This window comes from Trachypithecus francoisi, unplaced genomic scaffold (assembly GCF_009764315.1).
Source record: "Trachypithecus francoisi isolate TF-2019V2 unplaced genomic scaffold, Tfra_2.0 Lachesis_group12, whole genome shotgun sequence".
In the NCBI taxonomy this organism is placed as follows: domain Eukaryota; kingdom Metazoa; phylum Chordata; class Mammalia; order Primates; family Cercopithecidae; genus Trachypithecus; species Trachypithecus francoisi.
In genome coordinates this window covers 21,419,545-21,443,660 of record NW_022681457.1, presented here as the reverse complement: position 1 = coordinate 21,443,660, position 24,116 = coordinate 21,419,545, and the positions used below count along the sequence as shown (strand labels likewise).

Below are 24,116 nucleotides of genomic sequence, written 5' to 3'. Positions count from 1 at the left end.
GGAGTGCTCATGGAGAACCTCTGCTAGGGCAGTGTGGAAAAGAAATGTGGGGTTGAAGCCCCCACACAGAGTCTCCACTGGGGCACTGGCTAGTGGACCTGTGAGAAGAGGGCCACTGTCCTCCAGATCCCAGAATGGTAGATCCACTGATAGCTGCACCATGTGCCTGGAAAAGCTGCAGACACTCAATGCCAACCTGTAGACACTCAATGCCAACCTGTGAAAGCAGCCAAGAGGGAGGCTATCCCTTGCAAAGCTACAGGAGCAGAGCTGCCCAAGACCATGGGAACCCACCTCTTGCATTAATATGACCTGGATGTGAGACATGGAGTCAAGGGAGATTATTTTGGAGCTTTAAGATTTGACTGCTTTGCTGAATTTTGGACTGGCATGGGGCCTATAGCCACTTTGTTTTGGCCAATTTCTCCCATTTGGAACATTGGTATTTACCCAATGCCTGTACCTGCATTTTACCTAGAAAATAACTTGCTTTTCATTTTACAGGCTCATAGGCAGAAGGGACTTGCCTTGTCTTAGATGAGACTTTGGACCGTGGACTTTTGAGTTAATGCTGAAATGAGTTAAGACTTTGAAGGACTGTTGGGAAGGCATGATTGGTTTTGAAATGTGAGGATGTGAGATTCTGGAGCGGCTGGGGTAGAATGATATGGTTTGGCTGCGTCCCCACTCAAATCTCATCTTGAATTGTAGTTCCCATAATTTCTACATGTTGTGGGACGGAGTGTGAGATAATTGAATCATGAGGGTGGGTCTTTCATGTGTGCTATTCTTGTAATAGTCAGTTCTCACAAGATCTGATTATTTCATAAAGGGGAGTTTCCCTGCACAAGCTCTCTTGTCTGCCACCATGTGAGATGTGCCTTTTGCCTTGCACCATGATTGTGAGACCTCCCCAGCCACTTGGAACTGTGAGTCCATTAAACCTCTTTCTTTTGTAAATTGCACATTCCTAGGAATGTCTTTATTAGCGGCATGAAAATGGACTAATACAGTACCCTACATATTTATAGACAGGAGGCAGGGCTGACTAGGTGACTAAGTAGCAAGGACAGCTTCCTGGGTGAAGACATGGCTTTGTTAGAATGGGGAAACTTTGGACACCCCTAGTGTCAAGCTGTACTCCCCTTGAGCTCAGTCAAGCCTGCTTATCCAACTTTTCTCTAAGCCACCTAAAGGAAAGAGGTAGGGTGCTAGTTATGAGTGTCCCGGCTTGTCCTGATTTGTCACTCCACAGCCCCTTACTGTGACTTTGAGCAAGACATTTAAACCTTCAAGCCTCCAATTTCTTCCTCTAAAACAGTACCTCACTATGTGGTAATAAGGATAAATATGAAAACATGAAATTCTGTCTGTGTAATAGATTGAAGGGGAATAAGATTCATTAGAATGCAAGACAAAAGTGGCTTTATTTCCACCTCACCCCACCACCACAGTCTACGAACTATATCTGTTTTGCCTCTGAATGAAATTTCAGGCAAGGTTCATTACATTTCTGATACGACAAACATCCCTGTCCTCACCGTCCTTCCTAAGTGTCATTTTGGTCCTTACAATTTGCAGTCCAATAAATACACAATCTATATAACTCCATACATTCACTGATTTAGCTTCCCTCAACTCAGTTTTAGAACTGGAAGGTTTCCAGACCGGGTGGGCAGGGGTTCGCCAGCCCTTCTCTCTGGTCCAGTGCTCCCTCCTTCATGGGCATTCTTACCCCATCCACCACCCACCCCATCCCACCAGGGCCCTTCATGTGCAGCACCTTTGACGTGGACAGTGTTTTTTCCTTAGCTTAACATTGCTCTCCCACTCTGGGGCATCTGCCAGGCAGCTCCTCTTCAGGACACATTATCCCTCCAGGACTCCTCTTGTTGGGATCCAAGACAGCCCCATGCTGGCTGTGCCATGGGGCCCACATGGAGTCCCACACACTTGTCGCAGTGTGAGAAGCAGTACAGTTTCCTCCAACAGAGCCCCCACGCCTCAGCTACCACTGGAGCCTCACCCAACCTCTTGCCTAGAGGAACTTTCAGGCCTCTATGTGCCACTGATTCTTGCCTCCCAGAGAAATACAGAGCACAGGTAACTCTCTCTTGGCTTGAAGTCTCTCACCTGGTGAGGGGAAACCATGTGCCTCTCCCGCTTCATGGGAGATGGGTGGGAGGTCAGGAGGATCTGCCTGTCAATGAAAACCAGAGCTGAACTGCATTTAAAGCAGTGAAAACAAATTTTAGTCAGGAACTATTGCAATAGGGGAAAGGAGATTTCAGTATAGAACCAGGCTCAATTCCAAATACAGCTGGGTTGGGAATGGAAAATCTAAGAGGAAATATCAGGAGTAAGGACAGATTCTGGCTAAATCCACTGGACAGGATTCTTGCTGAAGACCAACCCGAGTGATCCGGTACCAAGGGTGGGGGATGAATATTTGGATCAGATATCAAGGGGTCAGGGGTTGCCTCTAAACTGACTTGGCAAGATTCTTGCTGCAACTTGGCCATTAGGCTCCACATGGACAGATGCCAAGGTCAATGCCTAGAGGGTTTAGAGGAGCTGAGTCTTTGTCACTCCTCACCACAGAAGTCTCTGCCTCTTCCATTAGTCCTCTATGTAGGCAATGGGCTATAAGGGTGACAAAAACAGTTATCTGAGGCCCCTGTGGCAAGTCTCACATAGGATTCCAAGTGCCTTACTTTACAGCTGTGGGTTTAATAGCACTTGGCATGTACTATTTGCAGTAACTGGGACTCCACGTGAAACTGAGCGATGAAGAACCCCATTTTGATATCCTGTTACAAATATAATATCCAGCCCACAGTGACATCCTAATGAGTGTTATTTCTCTTTCTGTGTTGAATGAAGGAATGAATAAATGACTCACAGGACACCCCAGGATCTTGCTGTGGCTCAGGATCAGTGCTGTGAACAGCAAGAAGAGGACTGGGCTATAAATGTGGCAAACACTGGAGCCTGCTTTTCTGGGCTGTGACATTCACTATGAAAGATTCCTTGCCATGTTTTTATTTTTACTCTATCACACATATACGTGGGTGTTTCTGCCATTAACTATCTGAAAGTACAGTTCCAAGTACATCTGCAATGGAAGATGCTCCTTCCTTTTATTCTGGTTAGCTTTGAATGTATGACAGCATCCTATAATATTGCTAATAATGTTTTCTCACTTGGTAAACTTGCATTGCTTTCCTCAATACACCCATATGCTAGTGGTATCTCCCTAAGTGTGGAAAAACCAAACCTTATGAATTTCTTCTTCTACTTGAAAAGCAAAAATGGAGCTGTGCTTTTGATACCAAGCCTCACATTAATAGTCTTTTTAAATCAATTCAACAAACAGTTACTGAGCACATACAATGAATCAGATAGTGGTTAACAAAGGGAGATACGGGACCATCCCTTCTTAGAGCTCATTCCAGTGCTGATGAAAGTGAGAAATGGGGGATTATAAACATAAAAATCAACTGACATTAGTGGTCCCCACTGGGTTATGAAGACCAAAGGAAACATTTGTGAAATACACGTGGCTTCACAACATCTTTCACCACTGCCATCACTGCATAACCATCTTTGGGGGAGGGATATGTGCTGACGAAGTCCCCCAAGCTGACTCCTCTCCATCTCACTTATTCTTGAAAACCACCACAATATATTGTGCCTTGAATTCTCCCCAGGTTTTCTCCCTCCTCCTCTCTTTGTCTTCCATCACAGAATGTCTTAATTTTGCCTTCATTTTTGAATAAAAAATTCACCATATATAGAATTATAAATTAACAGGTTTTTTTTTCTTATAGCACTTTGAAAATGTCATTTCATTTTTTCCTGGCTTATGCTGCTTCTGATGAAAGGGCCACAATCACTCACATCCTTGTTCCCCTATTCATTAGGAGTCTTTTGTCTTCCAGCTGTTACTAAGCTTTTTTTCTTAATCATTACTCCTCAGCAATTTGGTAATAATGTATCTTGGCATTGTTTACTTGGTGTTTATTAAACTTCTTGTATTTATGAGTTTATTGTTTTTAGAAAATTTGGATAAATTGTGGCCGTTATTTCCTTAAATACTTTTTCTTAACCCACTCCCTGCTCCCTTATTTTTGGGATTTCAGTCATACATATGAGGCCCCCTCGATGTTGAATTACTGGCCACTAAGGTTCTGTTAATATTTTTCAGCGTTTCTTCTCTCTATGGGATAGTTTGGATAGTTTCTGTTCAAGTTTCTGTCTTCAAGTTCAACTAAGTTCACTCTTAGTTTCCTCCGCAGTGTCGAGTTTGTCATTAAGCCCACCCATTAAGTTTTTTTATTTCATATATTTTACTTTTCTAGAAGTACCAATGCATCTTTTTAAATATAGTTTCTATTTCTCTGTTATTTTTGTTTAGATCTTTGAATATACTTATACTATTCATTTAAAAGTCCTTGCCTGTTGTTTGTGTCTGTGTCTCTTAACTGAGTTTTTCTCCTTGTTATGGGTCACATATTCCCAGTTCTTTATGTCTAGTAATTATTATGTAAGTTTTTCATTGTTGAGTGTTTCCATTGTCTTCCTTTGCAGAGTATTAAGTTTTATTTTAATAGGGAGTTAATTTACTTGTAGGACACCTTAATCTTTTGAAGCTCATTTTAAAGCTTTATTAGAGTAGGTCTAAAGTAGCCTTAATTCGAGGGCTTCTAAAGAGTGATTTATCTGGGGTCTCTATTGATCGCCTGAGGTATTCAGTGTAGTCTCTCCACTCTCAATGAATATAGCTAATTCCAACCCTGTAAAAGCTATGGTAATCTTGCAAATTTATTTAAGTTCCTTGTAGATTCTGGATATTAAACCTTTGTCAGATGGATAGATTGCAAAAATTTTCTCTAATTCTGTAGGATGCCTGTTCATTCTAATTATAGTTTCTTTTGCTGTGCAGAAACTCTTTAGTTTAATTAGATCCCATTTGTCAATTTTGGCTTTTGTCGTAATTGCTTTTGGTGTTTTAGTCGTGAAGTCTTTGCCCATGCCTATGTCCTGAATGGTATTGCCTAGGTTTTCTTCTAGGGTTTTTATGATTTTAGGTTTTACATTTAAGTCTTTAATCCATCTTGAGTTAATTTTTGTATAAGGTGTAAAATTTAAAAAGAACCATCAAAAAGTGGACGAAGAATATGAACACTTTTCAAAAGAAGACATTTATGCGGCCAACAAACATGTGAAAGAAAGCTCATCATCAGTAATCATTAGAGGAATGCAAATCAAAACCACAATGAGATACCATCTCACACCAGTTAGAATGGCAATCATTAAAAAGTCAGGAAACAACAGACGCTGGTGAGGATGTGGAGAAATGGGAACACTTTTACACTGTTGGGAGTGTAAATTAGTTTAATCATTGTGGAAGACAGTGTGGTGATTCCTCAAGGATCCAGAACCAGAAATACCATTTGACCCAGCAATCCCATCACTGAGTGAACACCCAAAGGATTACAAATCATTCTACTATAAAGACACATGCACATGTATGTTTACTACAGCACTATTTACAATAGCAAAGACTTGGAACCAACCCAAATGCCCATCAATGGTAGACTGGATTAAGAAAATGTGGCACATACACATCATGGAATACTATGCAGCCATAAAATAGAATGAGTTCATGTCCTTCACATGGATATGGATTAAGCTGGAAACCATCATTCTCAGCAAACTAACACAGGAACAGAAAACCAAACACCACATGTTCTCACTCATAAGTGGGAGTTGAACAATGAGAACACATGAACACAGGGAGAGGAACATCACACACTGGGGCCTGTCAGGGGGTGGAGGGCAAGGGGAGGGAGAGCATTAGGACAAATACCTAATGCATCCTGGGCTTAAAACCTAGATGACTGGTTGATAGGTGCAGCAAACCACCATGGCACATGTATGCCTATGTAACAAACCTGCACGTTCTGCACATGTATCCCAGACCTTAAAGGAAAATAATAAAAATTAATTTTAAAAAAGCTATGGCAATCATTAAGCTTATAGCTCTCTGGTAGGTGTTTTCTGGTAGGTGTCCTTTGCCCAACCTCATGGAGTCTCACTCTACACACACAGAGGTTGGTATTCAGCTGATCTCTTTCAAGATTTCTGGAGCTCGCTCTTGCTGTTGCTTCTACCTTTCTCTATTCTACAAACTACCCATGTCAGTCACCCTAAACTCCAGTCTATTTTCTCATCTTAGCAAGACTACTGTGTTCTGATTGTTTCCCTGCTTCTTGAAATGGAGTCTAGTAAATCCCTCCAGCTAGAAAGCCAGATATTGTAGAGCTTACTTCATTTGTTCCTCTCTGTTGGGAAGCATGGTCCTCCACTTTCAGTTCTCCAATATCTGGAAAGTTTATTTACCTTGCCCACTTCTCTGGTTTTTCTTGTGGTAGAAGGGCTAGTCCAGTGCAGTTACTGTCACAGCATGAAACAGAAGTCTCTCCACTCTGTTGTATTTTTCATGGAACTTAAGTCTGGCTGAGAGTTATATTTATCTGTAAAAAGAGACTACAATAACTCCCTTCCTTGGTCTACACCCTTTGAAATGTGACTTTACAGCTTCTCTCCTCACGAGCTAGCATCTATCTACTCATAATCTCCTTTACTTGAGGCTGGACTGGTGGTGAAATGACTTTCCTGGCTGACCCCAGGGCAGAAGAGACTGTGTGTGCTTCTGCTTGCTTTTCTGGGACTCTCCTGCCACCATTTAAACAAGTCCACTTTACTGTGCTGCAGGATGAGAAACATGTGGCTTCATCACTGCCATCACATTGCCCTAGCTGATAGCTGGCCAGCCTCCAGAGCTGTGCATAAGGACCTGAGAGGAGTTGGATCCAAGCTAATCTGGAAGCTGAACGCACCTGCATGAGTGAGCCCAGACAAGAACTGCCCAAGCCAGCCTAAATTTCCAACCTAAGATTTGTGAGTTAAATAAATGGTTACTGTTTTAAGCCACTGAGGTTTCAGGTGTATTTTCACACAGCAATAGTTAATACATTACACTCCCTGAGGGCAAGAGCAGTATCTGTCTTGTTCAATTCTGAGTCCACAGTATTAAGAACAGTGCCTGCAACATGGTAGTGTTTAATAGTGAATTAATGAACAAAATCAGTGGAATCATTGTGGGTTGGTGCTAGGTGGGACCTATCACCAGAAGTCAGATCTCTGCCACTACCCCTCTGTCCTTGTGATCTCACCCCATGACCTATTTCACAGCCCTCATGCTAACTTCTATGATTACCCTCCAGGGATGCAGTGGAGGAGCACAGGCGTCTGTCTTACCTCACTCTTTCAGTCCCAGCTGGCTTTCTGGAGTGGTGCCACCTAGCCCATTTCCCCATGCTTGTTTCGCAACAACAGCCTGATGCCCTGAATGAACATTTTGTACTTTCTGGGTCATACAGTTTTTGTGTATTCACACGAGCTATTTGTTCTGCTCTGGAAAGCTAAGGACCTTTTCCTCTTTTGAAACAGACAAAGAATTAAGCAAGAAGGGGTCAAATGCAAAGGGACACTTTCAGAGACTGGCTCTGTCATTGATGATGTTAGTTATAACAATTAGGGTCAGAACAAAGACTTCTCTTTGCCAAAATACATCTGAAGTCCAAAGACATCACAGGGCTCTGATGCACACAAAACAACATTAAAAGACTCAGTGGGGTAGCAATGGGAGTCAGATGAAACGGAGGTCAGATCTTTGTAGCTAAGCTGGCCTGAATTCCATTCCTGGTTTTTACCATTTATTACCTTTTGCTTGTGAATTAAACAGGTTACTTTACTTTCCTGAAATTGTTTCCTAGTCTGAAAAGTAGAACAACACCTGCTGAGGTGGAGTATATGATGGTCAAAAGTCCACTGTCCCTCTCTGGGGTGCCTCTCCTTGTGGTGCTCCTCCCTGTGGGATGATTATGTACAACCACCTTCATGAATTCAGGAATGGCCGTGTGATAGGCTTTGATCAATAAAATGAGAGCAAAAGTTCCACAAGCCACTTCTAAGTGCTTGCAAGCTGGCTAGTAGTGCAACACGTTTCTTCTCTGCCATGAGACCACCCGTGTTCTAAATAAGGGTCTTTCACCCTATGTCCAGTATGACAAAGACACGAAGCAGAGTCACAGCTTATTCAAGATGAACATATGATGGGAGAAATAAACCTATTTTGTTATAAACTAAAATTTCAGAATTACTACTGCAGCATAACTTACCCTATGCTGTCAGATACACCTGCATTGTATTTCTTGTGAAAACATGAGATCAAAGTAACATGATAATCAATTACAGTAGTAATGCTGTATGGTTATTTCAGAGAAGCATCTGGTTTATTCTGTTATGCAATTTGGAGAACTTATTTCTAGACCTTTTTTTTCCCCAGGCAATTTGATCTTTTCCTGTGACCACAGAACAAGATATTCCTCCTGCTGACTACAGGATAAGATTCTTCAGTATGGCTGCTATGTTGTAAAAACCCCAGGCTGCCATTCATTTGTAGTTTAGGTGAATGGTGCCCTCGAGTGGGACCACGTAAAGTTTGTCCACAAGCAGCCCAGGATGGCTTTGAATGCGGCCCAACATAAATTCGGAAACTTTCTTAAAACATGAGATTTTTCTTTTTCTTTCTTTTCTTTTTTTTAGCTCATCAGCTATCATTAGTGTTAGTGTATTTTATGCATGGCCAAAGACAGTTTTTCTTCTTCCAACATGGCCTGGGGAAGTCCAAAGACTGGACACCCCTGATGTAGGGCCTGCACAGCCATATGTAAGGCAATGCTCCTTAGGTGGACATATGGTAATTTTTGTGATCTGAATTCTATTCACCTTTTGAATTACATCTCTTAGTACTTCTCTTGCCAAAGTACTGAACTATTACTTTCCTAAATAGGCCAGAACCTTCAGCATCTTCATGTCTTTATAGATGCTAGTTTTCCCGCAAGAAATGATTAATTATACCTGGCAGACTCCTATTCATCCTGTAAAGGCCAGCTTAAATGTTAACTCTCCAGTGACATTTTTCTTGACTCTTGGTTAGTTGCTTCTTCCTCCATTCCCTGATAATTTAATTTAAAATATTTTATTTCCTATTTCCATATAGTCTCCCAATTAAAATGAGCTTTTCAGAGGTGACTGTGTCTTGTTCACACACATTCAGTACCTGTTTCATGCCTAGCAGATGCTCAGGAAATGTTTGTTGGACATATAGTGGGGGTGAGGGGTAGGGAAGAGCAAGCAGCCAAGTGACATTAATGCTGTAGTGAGCCATAAATTTTCTGTAGCCATGCAGAAAGCCCTATACCTCTATATTCCTTAATTTCACATTCTGGAAAAGGTGGGTTTGAAATATTGGTTACTAAGGTCACTCCTACTTTCAAAAATCTGACTTGTGGAGAGATCTTCTGAAATGGTAAGTTAAGGAGCTCCAAAAATCCATTCCATAAAGGTACTGAGAACATGAGCAAAAATAATCAAAATCAACATTCCAGAATGCTGAAAATTAAACGAAGTCACACAACAACCTAAGCATTTGTTTTAAAAAAAGAAGAGCTGCTCTCAGTAAGAACAGGGAGCTCTGTTTTAACTTGCCCTATGCCTGTTCTCCTCTCCCCAGCTCTCAAGTATCCTTAAAAGCAACAGTCTCACAATTTTGGTAGCTGTGAATAACAATGATCAAGCAGCCACTGGAGGGAGCAGAATAGGTTTAAAGCACCCCAAAGGCCCCCATTCTCAGAAAGTTATCATTATATGACCTCTCTGGCAGTTCCTTGAAAAGCCCCATTCTCAGAACTTGTCTTTATTTTACCTTACTAAACACTCATTCTGTGCGAACCACACTACAGGGCATTTGTAAAAAAAAAAAAAATCAGTGACAATTGTGCAACAACATTACAGTAAGCCGAGGTAGCAATACAAGTTAGAGCTAACAGAGAATTGAAAGGTTACACTGGGAATAGAGATGCCCACCGGGGCTTCTAACACTCTAACACATGCCTAGGAATCTAGAAGGCCATGCACACGTGAGGGCTACATGCCTGACCCAGGCAAAGGCCTGGAAAGACCCTGATCTCTCATCTCTGACTGACTGTGAGGGTCTGTGTAAGCAAGAAACTAAGGTTATGATAGAATTGTAAACTACCTGCTGGTGTGTTAAAGGTATAACCCAAAACACACGTAGAGCCCTTTGGGAAAGGCTGAGAGACTTATTTCAAAACATTTAAGGAAATCTCTGTCCAAAATTAGCTGAACACTTTGCTTAAAAAGCACAGAATTCAGTGGCTGCACATAATGAAGAATGGAATTTTTACAGAATTAGTTCAAGTCTCTAAACAAAAGGCAACAACAGGAACAATAATAAACCATGGGGTGGGGTCTGATTTCCAGAGTTTCCACATATCATTTACAATGCCAAATTTCCAATAAAAAATTATGAATCATGTGAAGAAACAGAAAACAATGGCTCATAGACAAGATGAAAAGAAGTTATTGGAAACAGTCCCTGAAGAAGCCCAGGCATTGGATTTACTAGACAAAAGCTTTATGTATGTTCAATGAGCCTAAAGAATTATTAGCTAAAGAATTAAGTTAAATATGAGAATGATTTTCCACTGAATAGAATATCACAATAAGGAGTTAGAAATAAAAAACAGCAACTAACTAGAAATTCTAGATTTGAAAAGTACAGTAAGTACAAGATATCACAATAAGGAGCTAGAAATAAAAAAAAAAAACTAACCAGAAATTCTATATTTGAAAAGTACACTAACTGTAATAAAAAACTCACTAGAGGAACTCAGCAGCACATTTGAGATACACTTGAAGATAAATCAATGAGATGATCTATTCTGAGGAACAGAATCAAAAGAGAATGAAGAAAAATGGGCAGAGCCTTGGAGACATGTGGGACACCAAGTATAAACAGGTGCATAATGAGAGTACCAGAGAAAAGGATAGAAAGCGGAAGAAAGTATGTTTCAAGAAATAATAGCCAAAAATTTCCCAAGTTTAATGAAAAGCATTAGTCTGCAGATCCAAACTCAACAAACTGCAAATAGAATAAATTTGAAGAAGTCCACACCTAGATCCACAATTGACCATCTTTGATAGACAAGCTGTCAAAAGCCAAAGACAATGAGAGAAGCTTGAAAGTTCCATATCCCCTGGAACTTCAGAGGAATGTGAATTGTGTACATTCAAGCTAGATATCTAGAACAAAGCTGTATCCCACCTAGTTATATAGGAATCTGGGAAGCACAGTTTTGGTTTTCTCTTTTTTTCCTGGATAATAATGTAACAAGCTAAAATATGGGATTCTATCACTAAAGTAAGAGGGGTAGAATGGATATTCAGGGATAAATAGCAGTCTCTAAAATTATATTACCCAGGAATGTCTTGGGTTTTTTTTTTTTTTAAACAGTCTCACTCTATCATCCAGGCGGGAGTGCAGTGGCATAATCTCAGCTCACTGCAACCTCTGCCTCCCAAGTTCAGGCGATTCTTGTGCCTCAGCCTCCCAAGTAGCTGGGACTGCAGGCATGCGCCACCGCACCTGGCTAATTTTTGTATTTTTAGTAGAGATGAGGTTTTGCCATGTTGGCTAGGCTGGTCTTGAACTCCTGACCTCAAGTGACATGCCTGCCTCGGCCTCCCAAAGTGCTGGAATTACAGGCGTAGCCACCACACCTGGCCCCAGAAATGTTTTGATTCCATGTTAATGCAAGATGTCTAGGTTCCAGAGGTGAAATTAGAGACATAAAAAGATATATTCCCAAATCATTTAATGTATCTTTTCATTCCCCCCTAAAAAAAGGAAAAACAAAATTAGAAAAATGTAATTACTTTTTCTTTACCAACCTAAATATTTTCAGTCCTCTATTTAATGCAGCAAATAAACATGCATTTATGCCCACTAAAAACCCATCACAATCAAGAGACAAAGAAGCATAAAGTTTATTTACTTAAATCATTTCACAACTATTATATTGATAGTGGACAATCATTTATTTAAAATAATATCCTAAATAGTTACAAAAATAAATCAAATATTGGTTTTATTTTTCAAGTGTCAAAGTCTTTGCCATAGAAAATAGAAAGGACCTTTTATAAACTAAACATTACATTTGTGCTACATCTTTAATAACTCCACACTATTTTCTTTCACGGTTTGTGCTTTACAAATTTCCAAACTACTTCTTCACAATGTACAGGCGCACAATAAGAATGTATGCATACATTCATATACATACATTTTTACATAGGAATGTTTTTCATTAAATACACATTTAGAGAACCTAACACAGACACTACTGTGGCCTAAAAGTCACCCCCAAGCCCCATGGTCAGATGTGCCCCTAGAAAGAAGTAGGTATAGATGTGAAAACATTATCTAACATTCAAATTAGCACTCTAATTATCAGAAATGATGACATAATGAGGAATACTCACTTTAATATTTCTAAAAAAGATATCATTAATCTATACTAAATCATTTGACAGCCTTATTCATTGAAAAAATAAACTTCAAATTGTTCTCAATACATAAGTTAATCTCAACATAGACATCAATGCGATATGTACACACCCTTAGCCTTAAAAAGAAAAGGAATTTTAATGTTAAAGCAAGTGCTCAACATTGAAGATCATTTCCAAATTGGTCTGTAGTTTTACTTTATAATCACTAGGACATTTAATTCCTTATCAAATAGACAAATGCTGAATATCTCTTTATTGGTAGATGTACTCCAGCCTCCCTTACAACACAGATGTGTATAAATCATGGTTCATGATGAAATGTTTATAATGCTTTACCACCCACAGGGTGTCAACTCACTACATTAACCAGATGTGGAAAAGAATCTCACTTCTGATCAGTTCCTGAATTTCTGTATAATTAATCACAATAATACAGAACTTTAAATTACATTAGTCTTATATAAATACTTACATATCAAACATTTTAAATTCTACTTATCAACTAGAAAAGTGATAAATCAGAAAATTTGCTTTTCCTCTATTAAGAAAAATGAATCTAGCCTTATGTCCTTATCCAGAAATTGCACGATTTAGAAATTCCAAGTATAATGATCTGATCTGTGAAAACACTAATTGATTAAAGTTAATGTTTTACAATAAATTCCATTAAAATGGAGCTTGAAGGGTTTGTAAAATCTCAATCATAAGCAAGTAGAAACACGAAAGGGGCAGATGTCTTCACTGACTAAAATATGTCAAAATGCCGTAATATTTAGAAAATGTTAAATACCATGCTAAAATATTTTCAAAGGCTTATTTTATTTTACCAGAAGTTCACAGGCAAGCAGACACGACAATAATGTATGAAAATGAAACTCAACAATATAGCTGTATCAAAATCTAGGAGGTAGTCAACAGAAGTAACCCTGATAGAACAAAATATCCTGACAGGTGCTCCCTAATCTCGGAGATGCAAACGCAGTATGAAATTCTTGTATTTTCAGTAAAAAGTTACCAGGCAAAAATCTAAAAACCAGATATCTAAAAAATAATAACACTGTAAATGGAACAATACTCACACTGTATTTGCAAAGAAAGGCTATGAATAAAATTTAGACCACAGCTCTACAGCATGCAAGCCCAATCTGGCCTACCACCTGTCTTTGTAAATAAAGTTTTACTGAAACACAACCATGCCCATTTTGTTTATATATTGTGTATGGCTGCTTTAACTCTATAATGGCAGAGTTGAGTACCTGCAACAAAGATCATGTAGTCCACAAAGCCTAAGACATTTACTAAAATATTTACTCTTTGTCCATTCACAGAAAGTTTGCTGACCCCAGTCTAGACACACTGCTGATAGGTATGTATGCTGAACATTACTGAAATGATTAACTATGGTTGTCACAGCATAAGGTATTCAACTGTATGGAATGTAAGGTGCTAATTATGCCACAATTCAGTTCCTTTTTATATCCGAAATAGTCCTAACATTTTTCTTCTTTTTGTGGTCTAACATCTAGTATCAAATAGTATTTCCAAGTTACTTTAAAAAGACTTACTATGGTGTTATCCAGTAGAACTTTCTGCAATGATGGAAATATTCTATAGCTGCCCTGTCCAGTATGGTACCCACTAGCCACATGTGGCTACCGAACATCTGAAATGTGGCTGGTGCAACCAAGAAACTGAGTTTATGATTAATTAAATTTAAATTGTCATATATGGCTAATGGCTATGATATAGGACAGCACATATTTAACACAACTAAAATTCTTAAGTGCTAACTTTTAAAAATGACCCCAAAAGTTGAAAAGTAACGCCTTTGAAAATAAGAGCTTTGAGCAGAAACGAACTGAATACCACAAACTGAGCCCAAGATGAACTCCTTAATAAGTAAACAAAATCAAACTGACCCCACCTTGTTTCATCACTGCAACATCCCTTTTCAATGAAGCAAAATTATTACATGATACAATTTTTCAGCAGAAGCTAAATATAATTTTATGCTTAAAAGCAGTAACTGAAATCTTCATTAATTACCCTAAAAAGTATATAGACATTTCACAAAAAGTATATATATATATATATAATTTTTTTTTGCTTGCTTTCCATCAGAAAGTTGCCTATTTCTTATGCTTATTTATTTTACCAGATTTATTTCTTATGCTTAACATTTTAAACATGATGTCCAGAAGCCCTTATTTGCCATAGGTACAAATTAGAACTATGAGATTTTCAGAATATGTAACATTTCCAATTAATCAATTTTATTATTCCAAAGTCATTCTAATTGTCAAATCTTCCAAATGTTATATCTTCCATGACATGACAAGGTAGAGGTACACATTCAGTGGAAGAATTAGGGGACAGAAGTAAAGCCTTGTATATACTAACTCTAATCACCCTTGCATAGTTCTCCATGTGCCTGCGTCAAGACTGTTTTTATATAAATCGACAAAAAGCAAAAAAATTTAAACAAATCTAGATAATGTTTTAAGATTAAGTATTACTGAATAGCTATTGAAAATTAATTAAGTTACTAGTACAACTGAAAACATTTAACTAAAATATACAAGGCCAATTTGAAATTATAATACTCTCAAAAGACAAATGTTTGTTTGAAATGTGTGTATAATTACATCTCCAATTATTCAAATGTGCTCCCGCAGAGAGATGGCTAATTATATACTTGGTTTTGAAGTCAACTGGCAAAATTAATTTGATGCGTGTTGATTTTAAAATACCTGATATCCAGCATCATAAACTTCTTTTTCAATCTGGTACTTAGTTGAAAGGTACAAATATTTTAAGGACACTTCTATTTTATGTTTGTTTTTTTTTTTTCAGTTTAATCAGATGTTGTAGCAGGGACTTTAACAGAGAGATTTCTTCTGGTGTTGGTGATGTGCCGTTGCTGTGCTAAGAAAGACCGTGCGGGAGTACATGCACTAGTGTCATTGCAGGCACCACCGCCGCTCACAAGTCTAGATTCCATCCCCAGTTTCTGGAATGCTAGACTCTGAAAAAAAAAAAATAAAACATATTTTTTATTTAACATGACTAAACAGAGTTTGTCAAGTGCTTCTCACAAAGGCATTTAATCCTTAAAACCAATCTATAAAGCTAAGGCTTTCCTCATTTTTATAGAAAATAAGGGTTCAGAAGCTGATTAATCTGTGAAATGGTAATGCTAGTAAGAAGGCACAAACTCCAGTTTCTCTAATCCACTAAATTTAAAATTATTTAAAACAGTAACTTAAAATAATGGCCTGGAATTAGACTTAATTATAACTAATTTTTGTGTTTGGGCCATCCTTCTATCACCTATGAGCAGACATGTCACAATAGAACGGCTTAGATCAAAGGTTCTTGAAGGGTGGTCCCTGGATTAACAAGATCAGCATCCCTGGGAATTTGTTAAAAATACAAATTTAGGGGCCTTATCCAGACCTACTGAATCAGAAGTTCTGCCAGTGCGTCTAGCAATTTGTGTTTTAACAAGTCTTCTGAGGCATGTTAATGTTTGAGAACCACCAGTATAGTTTAAATTTACTATAGTCTATCTCGATATTGATACCTGATAAATTACCATATATTGGCTGTTGAGTTTCTTATAAGGGAAGTCATTACTCTCCCACTAGACCACATAACACAATTTTACTGAACTTAGCATCACTAGTAACTAGTATAGTACATGGATATGAGATGCTCAACAAATATAGGTTAAAAAATGAATCAATCATGGACTACTTGGCTACAATATCTTCACTGATGTATGTATTAAGAGGTCATGGAAGAACAAATAAATAATACATAGTCACTGATCTCAACTAGGGTGACTGACTCATGAGAGAAAGTTCTGAGAATACCTCACATGTAATTTCCTTCAGGGCCCTTTAAGCCACATTTTACCCAACAGAAGAAAGGAAAGACCTCAGATGAAAAGCATGGTGTCATGAAAGCATGAGCCATGTTTCAGGAAGAATAAAGCACAACATTCACACGTGGGAAGTTAATAAGTGATATGCCTTTGTATAAATAAGAAGAGATAAAAGTAGATAATAGCATATCTGACTGACTAGAATAATACAAAAGAACCACATACATCATGAAATGCTACTCTTGAAAATATCCCACTGATACTACCAATGACAAAATAAAACACATTTCAAACTATGCTATTTTCTCCTTGGTAGGACAAAGAGACAATGATGAAGAGTGACCCCTGGATAGAAAAAATAAAGTAACAAATACAGTAAAGGACACACTGAGGCTTTAGAGGATGTTCAAATAAATACTGAGTACTAGAAGCATTTAATTTTGCATTACACAGATCTTCATATTTCTTCAGAAATCTTTTATGGGCAAAAATTGAATGTTTCAGCTCAAATAAGGCAAATTAAAAAAGGTTAATGAATTATTACACCTGTGCTTCCTATGTATCAGCTAAACGCTAATGAGTCACAAAATCAATTTAGTGGATTAGAATCAACATTAAAAGAGAATACGACAAAATATCTGAGTGCAATACACAGGGTAACTTTTGTTTCAGTCATACACACAAACATGCTATGTCTTGGTTTATGGTATAAAATAAAATATATTTTCTTATGTTGTACTTGGTCAAAAAAGTTTGCTAAACACTGTTGTCATCCAATCATTTGCTGAACTTCAGCTCACCTTATTATACCAGGCAGAAACAATGAGTTTTTCTTCATAATCACGAAATTTTGCTACTTTGCATTCACTCTGAAAAAAGATACGAGGACAATTAAAATCCCAGAAATTATCCCAAATTACTAAAGACAGAATAATTTCTTCACTATGCTCATTATTGAGAGAATCTAAAGATTGCACTTGTGAGACACACAATGTAGTCAAATGTAAACTGAATCAAGCACAAATGTATGCACAACACCTTTAGGAAGGAATAAGATTTGTGACTAATAAACTTTTATTTCAAGAAATTTACTAGTAGAAGAGAGTGATTTAAACATAAATATACACAACTGGTGATTTTAAGGCTACTGCCCCCCATATCTAGAGAAAAAAGTAACAGCTGGCTTAGGTAAACAAAACAGAGCTGCACCTGTGAAGGAGTCAAAACTAAGGAGAAAGAGGACATAGTCAAAAATACCTGGAAAAAAATCTTTTTAAGTTGCCTAGAAAGTTTAATACAAATTTTTCTCTCTTAATTGTTGGTGGCCTGTGTACTAGATTCCATAGCCATAATTATGTGCCATCACAGAGACTGACATACTTTTCTTGAGTACCAGATATAGTTTGGTTTATATAAATACTATTATCTTGATACATAGGATGTTCATGATACAAAAAGTATATAAGAACCAAGCCCAAAAGAGAGGTGATGCTCTTGTTCAGACTCACCCAGTCCAGGCACAGAATTCCCAAGAGGGATGGCAGATAGAACAGCCTCTGCTATTTACATTACATTTCTCCTTTTTACTTTTTGCAGTGTGTGTCTAGATGAATACACACAAATTAAACGCCCACGTGCTGTGACTTAACCTAAGCTTTTCCTCAGAGTCTTACAGTTACAGGGACTATTTTCTCATCATATCTGTTGGGGATGTACATTTCACACATCAACAATAGTGCATATTTTCACTGACTTTCACTGGGACATAAACAGAGCAACTTAGATTTCAGCAATTATCCAATCCCAGTCTCATCATTTTATAGATGAGAAGATGGCGAGCCAGAGAGGAGAAGCAACAATTTTAAGACAAGAAGTTACTAATAATGCTGCAACCCTGGCCTTTGAGTTATGTAATATTTAATGTTAGGGTACAGAGATAAAAGATACAGTCTTTGCCCTCAAGACATGTACACAGGTACCAAAAAGAAAACCAATGCTGTTGTAGAATAAATTCATGAGTTCAAAGTACATGGACTCACTGTGGAGAGTGAGACAGTATTAAACTTCCCCTAAAGAATACATGGGAAGTTTAATAAAGAAAGAGATATTTGACTTAGAACCTGAAGAATTAATAGCATTTCTTCAGACAGATCTCCTTACCCAGTGCTTTTGAGAACACACAACATAGCCTGGACAAGCATTGATAGCAAGGGCATATCAAGTTGGTGTTGTACTATGGATGTAGGAAGAATGGTGTTGTACTATGGATGTACGGAGGAGGGGATGTTAAAGTCTTTAAGTCTTTAAATAAAAATATTTCTACCACAGTTCATACCTACTTGCTCAAATACCAAGAAAAAGGTACATAAATAGAGTGCATTTCTTTGAAATATAACATTCCTAGATGATTTGAAAAGAAACTGAATACAGCTGGGTGCGGTGGCTCACGTCTGTAATCCCAGCACTTTGGGAGGCTGAGGAGAGCGGATCACTTGAGATCAGGAGTTCCAGACCAGCCTGGCCAACATGGCAAAACCCCATCTCTACTAAAAATACAAAAATTATCTGGGTGTGGTGGCATGCACCTGTAATCCCAGCTACTAGGGAGGCTGAGGCAAGAAAATTGCTTAAACCTGGGAGAGCTGAGATTACTGCACCCCAGTCTGGGCGACAGAGCAAGACTCCATATCAAAAGAAAAAAAAAAAGAAACTGAGTACCATTTATGAGAATTTCAAGGCCAGTAGGTAGAATTCAACATGGCTCTGCAATTATGCATATGTTATTAAAAGGTAGTATATATTTACTTCAAGAATAGCATCAAATCTCACTACAGTATTAAATATAGTAGTTTTGTAAAACACTTTGCAAAGGAAACCAGAACGTGCTCAATTATAAATCTAAGAATACATAATTCCATAGTGACATACTTACCTAAGTATCATAAAAATAATATAATCACTAACACTAAAATATCTTTAAAATTTAGACTCAGCTAACTAATGAGAGCATACCATTACTAATACAATTTTGCATGATTAATAACTAAGACTGCCACTTTATAGTTCAGGAGTTCACTAGGATTCTGTGAGTACTTCCTTCTGCCAGAAATTCCACTATTAATAAGTTTGTTTAGGTTCAGGTGAGAAACGGCTAAAGGTAAGAAAAATGTGGTTGACTGAGTCAGCACAGTATCTTTTTTAAACAGTAAAGGTCAGGTTTTTATCCCCCAAATGAAATCATATTTGCAAAATTTAAAAAGCTTTAAAAAATTATAGCAGGACTCTATTATAAAGTCAGGGATATCCATATAATGCCCGTTATTGACAAGGAGAGCTACAACGCTTCATATAGACAGGGTACATGAGCTACACACAGACCATCTAGTGGGTGGCCAGTGAGATGCTTTGTAATAAACACCCTGGCTGCTAAAACATGACATTTTTAACTTCTTGTAAAACTTCATCATTAATGGCAAATATATGACAGCAATTACCAGGATTCTATAAAATAATTAAGAGATGAGTAAATATAAAAGTTTTACCTCCAGAATCTCAATTCTTCTCTCTTTCTCTGCCAACTGCTTTCTTAGTAACATTATTTCAGCTGATGCTGGATTTAACTTGGGATCTAAAGTTTTTATTACCTATTTAAAGAAAAAAATGTTATGCTCACTTTATATTTTAAAGTATTAAAACATATAGAACATATCTTACAAAAACCGTGTAAGTAAGGTGGAAAATAATCCACAAATTCATCCAAGAGCTAACTGTAGCTTGTTTTACAATCCTAACTGGGATAACAAAAATAACTCATTCTATATACAAGAAACAGTATAAATAAACAAGAAAAATATAAATGTCCCCATTCCAAAATCAAATTTCCCTTCTCCAAAGCTCAGTACATAGAAATAGTTATCTAGCCTTTTCAATACTCAAACTTTAGGCATTAAAGTCTTGAAATAACCCTTTCTATATTTATTTGACTTGAGAATTTTTTAAAAAATCAAAATGAATTCAATAACTCTAAGGAAACTTACTGATTTTATAAAGTAAGAATAACACACACAGAAGAAATTCTTAACAATAATCTTTTTTACTATTATTATCTAGTCAAGTGTAATTCAATATATAAGATCAATATAAATAATGCTGGTGATTTTATTTGCAAAAGGTAGGGTGCTGAATCGCATTTATGTTATTACTAAAAATTGAGTAAAAAGATATGTTTAACCAGAATGTAGTAAAGAGATTCAGCTAAATTATGGAGATAGCATTCTGTTAGAAAACCAGTTCAGAAATGTCAAGAATATATTTCAAGCAAAAACCATAAATTTCAAACAGGGATATCGGCATGATGTAGTTATAAAACTATTAAAAATATTTAAAATTATTTAATGAGTTAGGACAATTTCACCTATATTCATAGCGGTAAAAGAAGATGACTGGATGGTAAAATACCAAAATATTATTGTGGCTCCTTCTTTCATCCAAAAATCATTTACTGAGTGACAACTATGTGGCAGATACTGGCAGATGAGGATTCAGCAATTTATGGGAGACATGGTGGCTGCCCTCACGGAATGCACACCATAAAAGCAGAATACATTGAATAATTTATATGAATTTAATTGCAAAGAGAAAATCATAGTTTATTATCTCTAAGTGATAAATGGTTGTGATTTGTATATTTTCTGAATTTTCTACAATGGGCATATGTTATTACTTTAACCAGTATCTTAACCAGCATTTAAACCTCTTGCCCCAAATAAGGTAATGGGAAAAAAAATCATATTTATGAAAGCAAGCAATTGTCTTTTAAATGATATTATTCAGTGGTGGCAAGAATATGGTATTCATTGTCATGGTTTTATTTAATTAGTTATAGTCCTTTTAAAAAGTCATTTAGAAATACATATCAAGCATCTTCTAGTCTTATCCTATGACCCAACACTTCCATTTCTAGGAAATAAGGTTAAGATAATAAACTAAAATAAAGAGAAAGCTTTCTGTATAATTATGTTGACTATAGTCTTCTTTATAGGAGCAAAAAAGGAAAAGGAAATGAATACAGATTATTTCCAATAGTAGGATAATGCTTAAGTAAACTATGTTATATCCCACACAACTAAGTATTACGTAGGCATTATTTCACTTTTGCAAAGTCTGTTCCATAAATGTGGTGTGGTCACATGCCTGCACTCCAAAGTGGGAGTGAAAGTGATTTGTGCTGTTTTCAGGCCTTGCCCATTACATATCTCCTATGCAATCTAGGCTGTCTTTCTTCTGTACTAGTTGGACAAGGTCAAGTGAACCTGGGATCCCTATGCTGAAGAAGGCAGAATCTCTGTCAGCTTAGGACTCTGAATGACTACATGGAGAAGTGGTGCCCCTTCCCCATTCATGGCTGGACTCAGTGTGACTATGAAGTAAACCTCTACCTTGTTAAACCTTGAGTCTGATGAACATTTGAAAAGTGTTTAACTGTCTAATCTAAAACTAAATGATATAACAATTTCAAATATGTTTAAAACACTAAATTTTTACAAAAGATAAAATGTTCATATTGTTGTTTCTAGAAAAACTGTATTCTTAGAAAATCTGCAAAGATTCTAGCAAATAAGAATTCTAGGCTGAAGGCGGCGCCCAAGATGGCCGAATAGGAACAGCTCCAGCCTCCAGCTTCTAGCGTGAGCGACACAGAAGACGGGTGATTTCTGCATTTTCAACTGAGGTACCAGGTTCATCTCACTGGGGCGTGTGGGACAGTTGGCGCTGGTCCGCGGTTGCAGCCTGATCAGCGAGAGCTGAAGCAGGGCGAGGCATCGCCTCACCTGGGAAGCACAAGAGGGAAGGGAATTCCTTTTCCTAGCCAGAGCAAAGTGAGACACACAACACCTGGAAAATCGGGTAACTCCCACCCTAATACTGTACTTTACCAAGGGTCTTAGCAAACGGTACACCAGGAGATTATATCCCACACCTGGCCCAGAGAGTCCCATGCCCACGGAGCCTCCCCCATTGCTAGCACAGCAGTCTGAGATCTAACTGCAAGGTGGCAGCAATGCGGCAGCAAGGCTGGGGGAGGGGCACCCGCCATTGCTGAGGCTTAAGTAGGTAAACAAAGCCGCTGGGAAGCTCAAATTGGGTGGAGTCCACCACAGCTCAAGGAGGCCAGCCTGCCTCTGTAGACTCCTCCTCTGGAGACAGGGCATAGCTAAACAAAAAGCAGCAGAAACCTCGGCAGAGGTAAATGCCCCTGTCTGACAGCTTTGAAGAGAGCAGCAGATCTCCTAGCATGGAGGTTGAGATCTGAGAATGGACAGACTGCCTACTCAAGTGGGTCCCTGACCCCTGAGTCGCCTAACTGGGAGACATCCCTCACTAGGTGCAGAGCAACACCTCACATGGCGGGGTACACCCCTGAGACGAAGCTTCCAGAGCAAGAATCAGACAGCAACACTCGTTGTTCAGCAATATTCTATCTTCTGCAGCCTCCACTGCTGATACCCAGGCAAACAGGGTCTGGAGTGGATATCAAGCAAACTCCAACAGACCTACAGCTGAGGGTCCTGACTGTTAGAAGGAAAACTAACAAACAGAAAGGACACCCACACCAAAACCCCATCAGTATATCACCATCATCAAAGACCAAAGGCAGATAAAACCACAAAGATGGGGAAAAAGCAGTGCAGAAAAGCTGGAAATTCAAAAAATCAGAGCGCATCTCCCCCTCCAAAGGAACGCAGCTCATTGCCAGCAACGGAACAAAGCTGGACAGAGAATGACTTTGACGAGTTGAGAGAGGAAGGCTTCAGTCGATCAAACTTCCCAGAGCTAAAGGAGGAACTACGTAACCAGCACAAAGAAACTAAAAACCTTGAAAAAAGAATGGATGAATGGATAACTAGAATAATCAATGCAGAGAAGACCTTAAAAGAACTGACAGAGACGAAAACCATAACATGAGAACTACGTGACAAATGCACAAGCTTCAGTAACTGACTCGAACAACTGGAAGAGTATCAGCGATTGAAGATCAAATGAATGAAACGAAGCAAGAAGAGAAGTGTACAGCAAAAAGAGTAAAAAGAAATGGACAAAGCCTCCCAGAAATATGGGATTATGTGAAAAGACCAAATCTACATCTGATTGGTGTGCCTGAAAGTGATGGGGAAAATGGAACCAAGTTGGAAAACACTCTTCAGGATATCATCCAGAACTTCCCCAACCTAGTAAGGCAGGCCAACATTCAAATTCAGGAAATACAGAGAATACCACAAAGATACCCCTTGAGAAGAGCAACTCCAAGACACATAATTGTCAGATTCAACAAAATTGAAATGAAAGAAAAAATGTTAAGGGCATCCAGAGAGAAAGGTCGGGTTACACACAAAGGGAAGCCCATCAGACTAACAACAGATCTCTCGGCAGAAACTCTCCAAGCCAGAAGAGAGTGGGGGCCAATATTCAACATTCTTAAAGAAAAGAATTTTCAACCCAGAATTTCATATCCAGCCAAACTAAGTTTCATAAGTGAAGGAGAAATAAAACCCTTTACAGACAAGCAAATGCTTAAGAGATTTTGTCACCACCAGGCCTGCCCTACAAGAGATCCTGAAGGAAGCACTAAACATGGAAAGGAACAACAGGTACCAGCCATTGCAAAAACATGTCAAAATGTAAAGTCATAGATGCTAGGAAGAAACTGCATCAACTAGCAAGCAAA

The 24,116-nt window shown here is 38.1% G+C and overlaps 1 protein-coding gene across 5 annotated transcripts in view; it reads right to left on the bottom strand.

Annotated features, from left to right (window-relative positions):
• Window positions 1-11,964: 11,964 nt before the first annotated feature.
• The window catches only part of HOOK1 (hook microtubule tethering protein 1), a 76,119-nt gene continuing 63,967 nt past the window's right edge, over window positions 11,965-24,116 (bottom strand). For 3 of the 5 annotated variants that reach the window (XM_033225069.1, XM_033225070.1, XM_033225072.1), the window contains 3 exons: window positions 19,933-20,034; window positions 17,191-17,259; window positions 15,355-15,529 (listed from right to left, as the gene is read on the bottom strand). In XM_033225069.1, coding sequence (XP_033080960.1) covers window positions 15,359-15,529; window positions 17,191-17,259; window positions 19,933-20,034 — 342 coding nt within the window. In that variant the 3' untranslated portion in view covers window positions 15,355-15,358. Of the gene's footprint in view, window positions 15,530-17,190; window positions 17,260-19,932; window positions 20,035-24,116 lie in introns of all 5 variants that reach the window. The other 2 variants (XM_033225068.1, XM_033225071.1) reach the window with 2 other exon arrangements.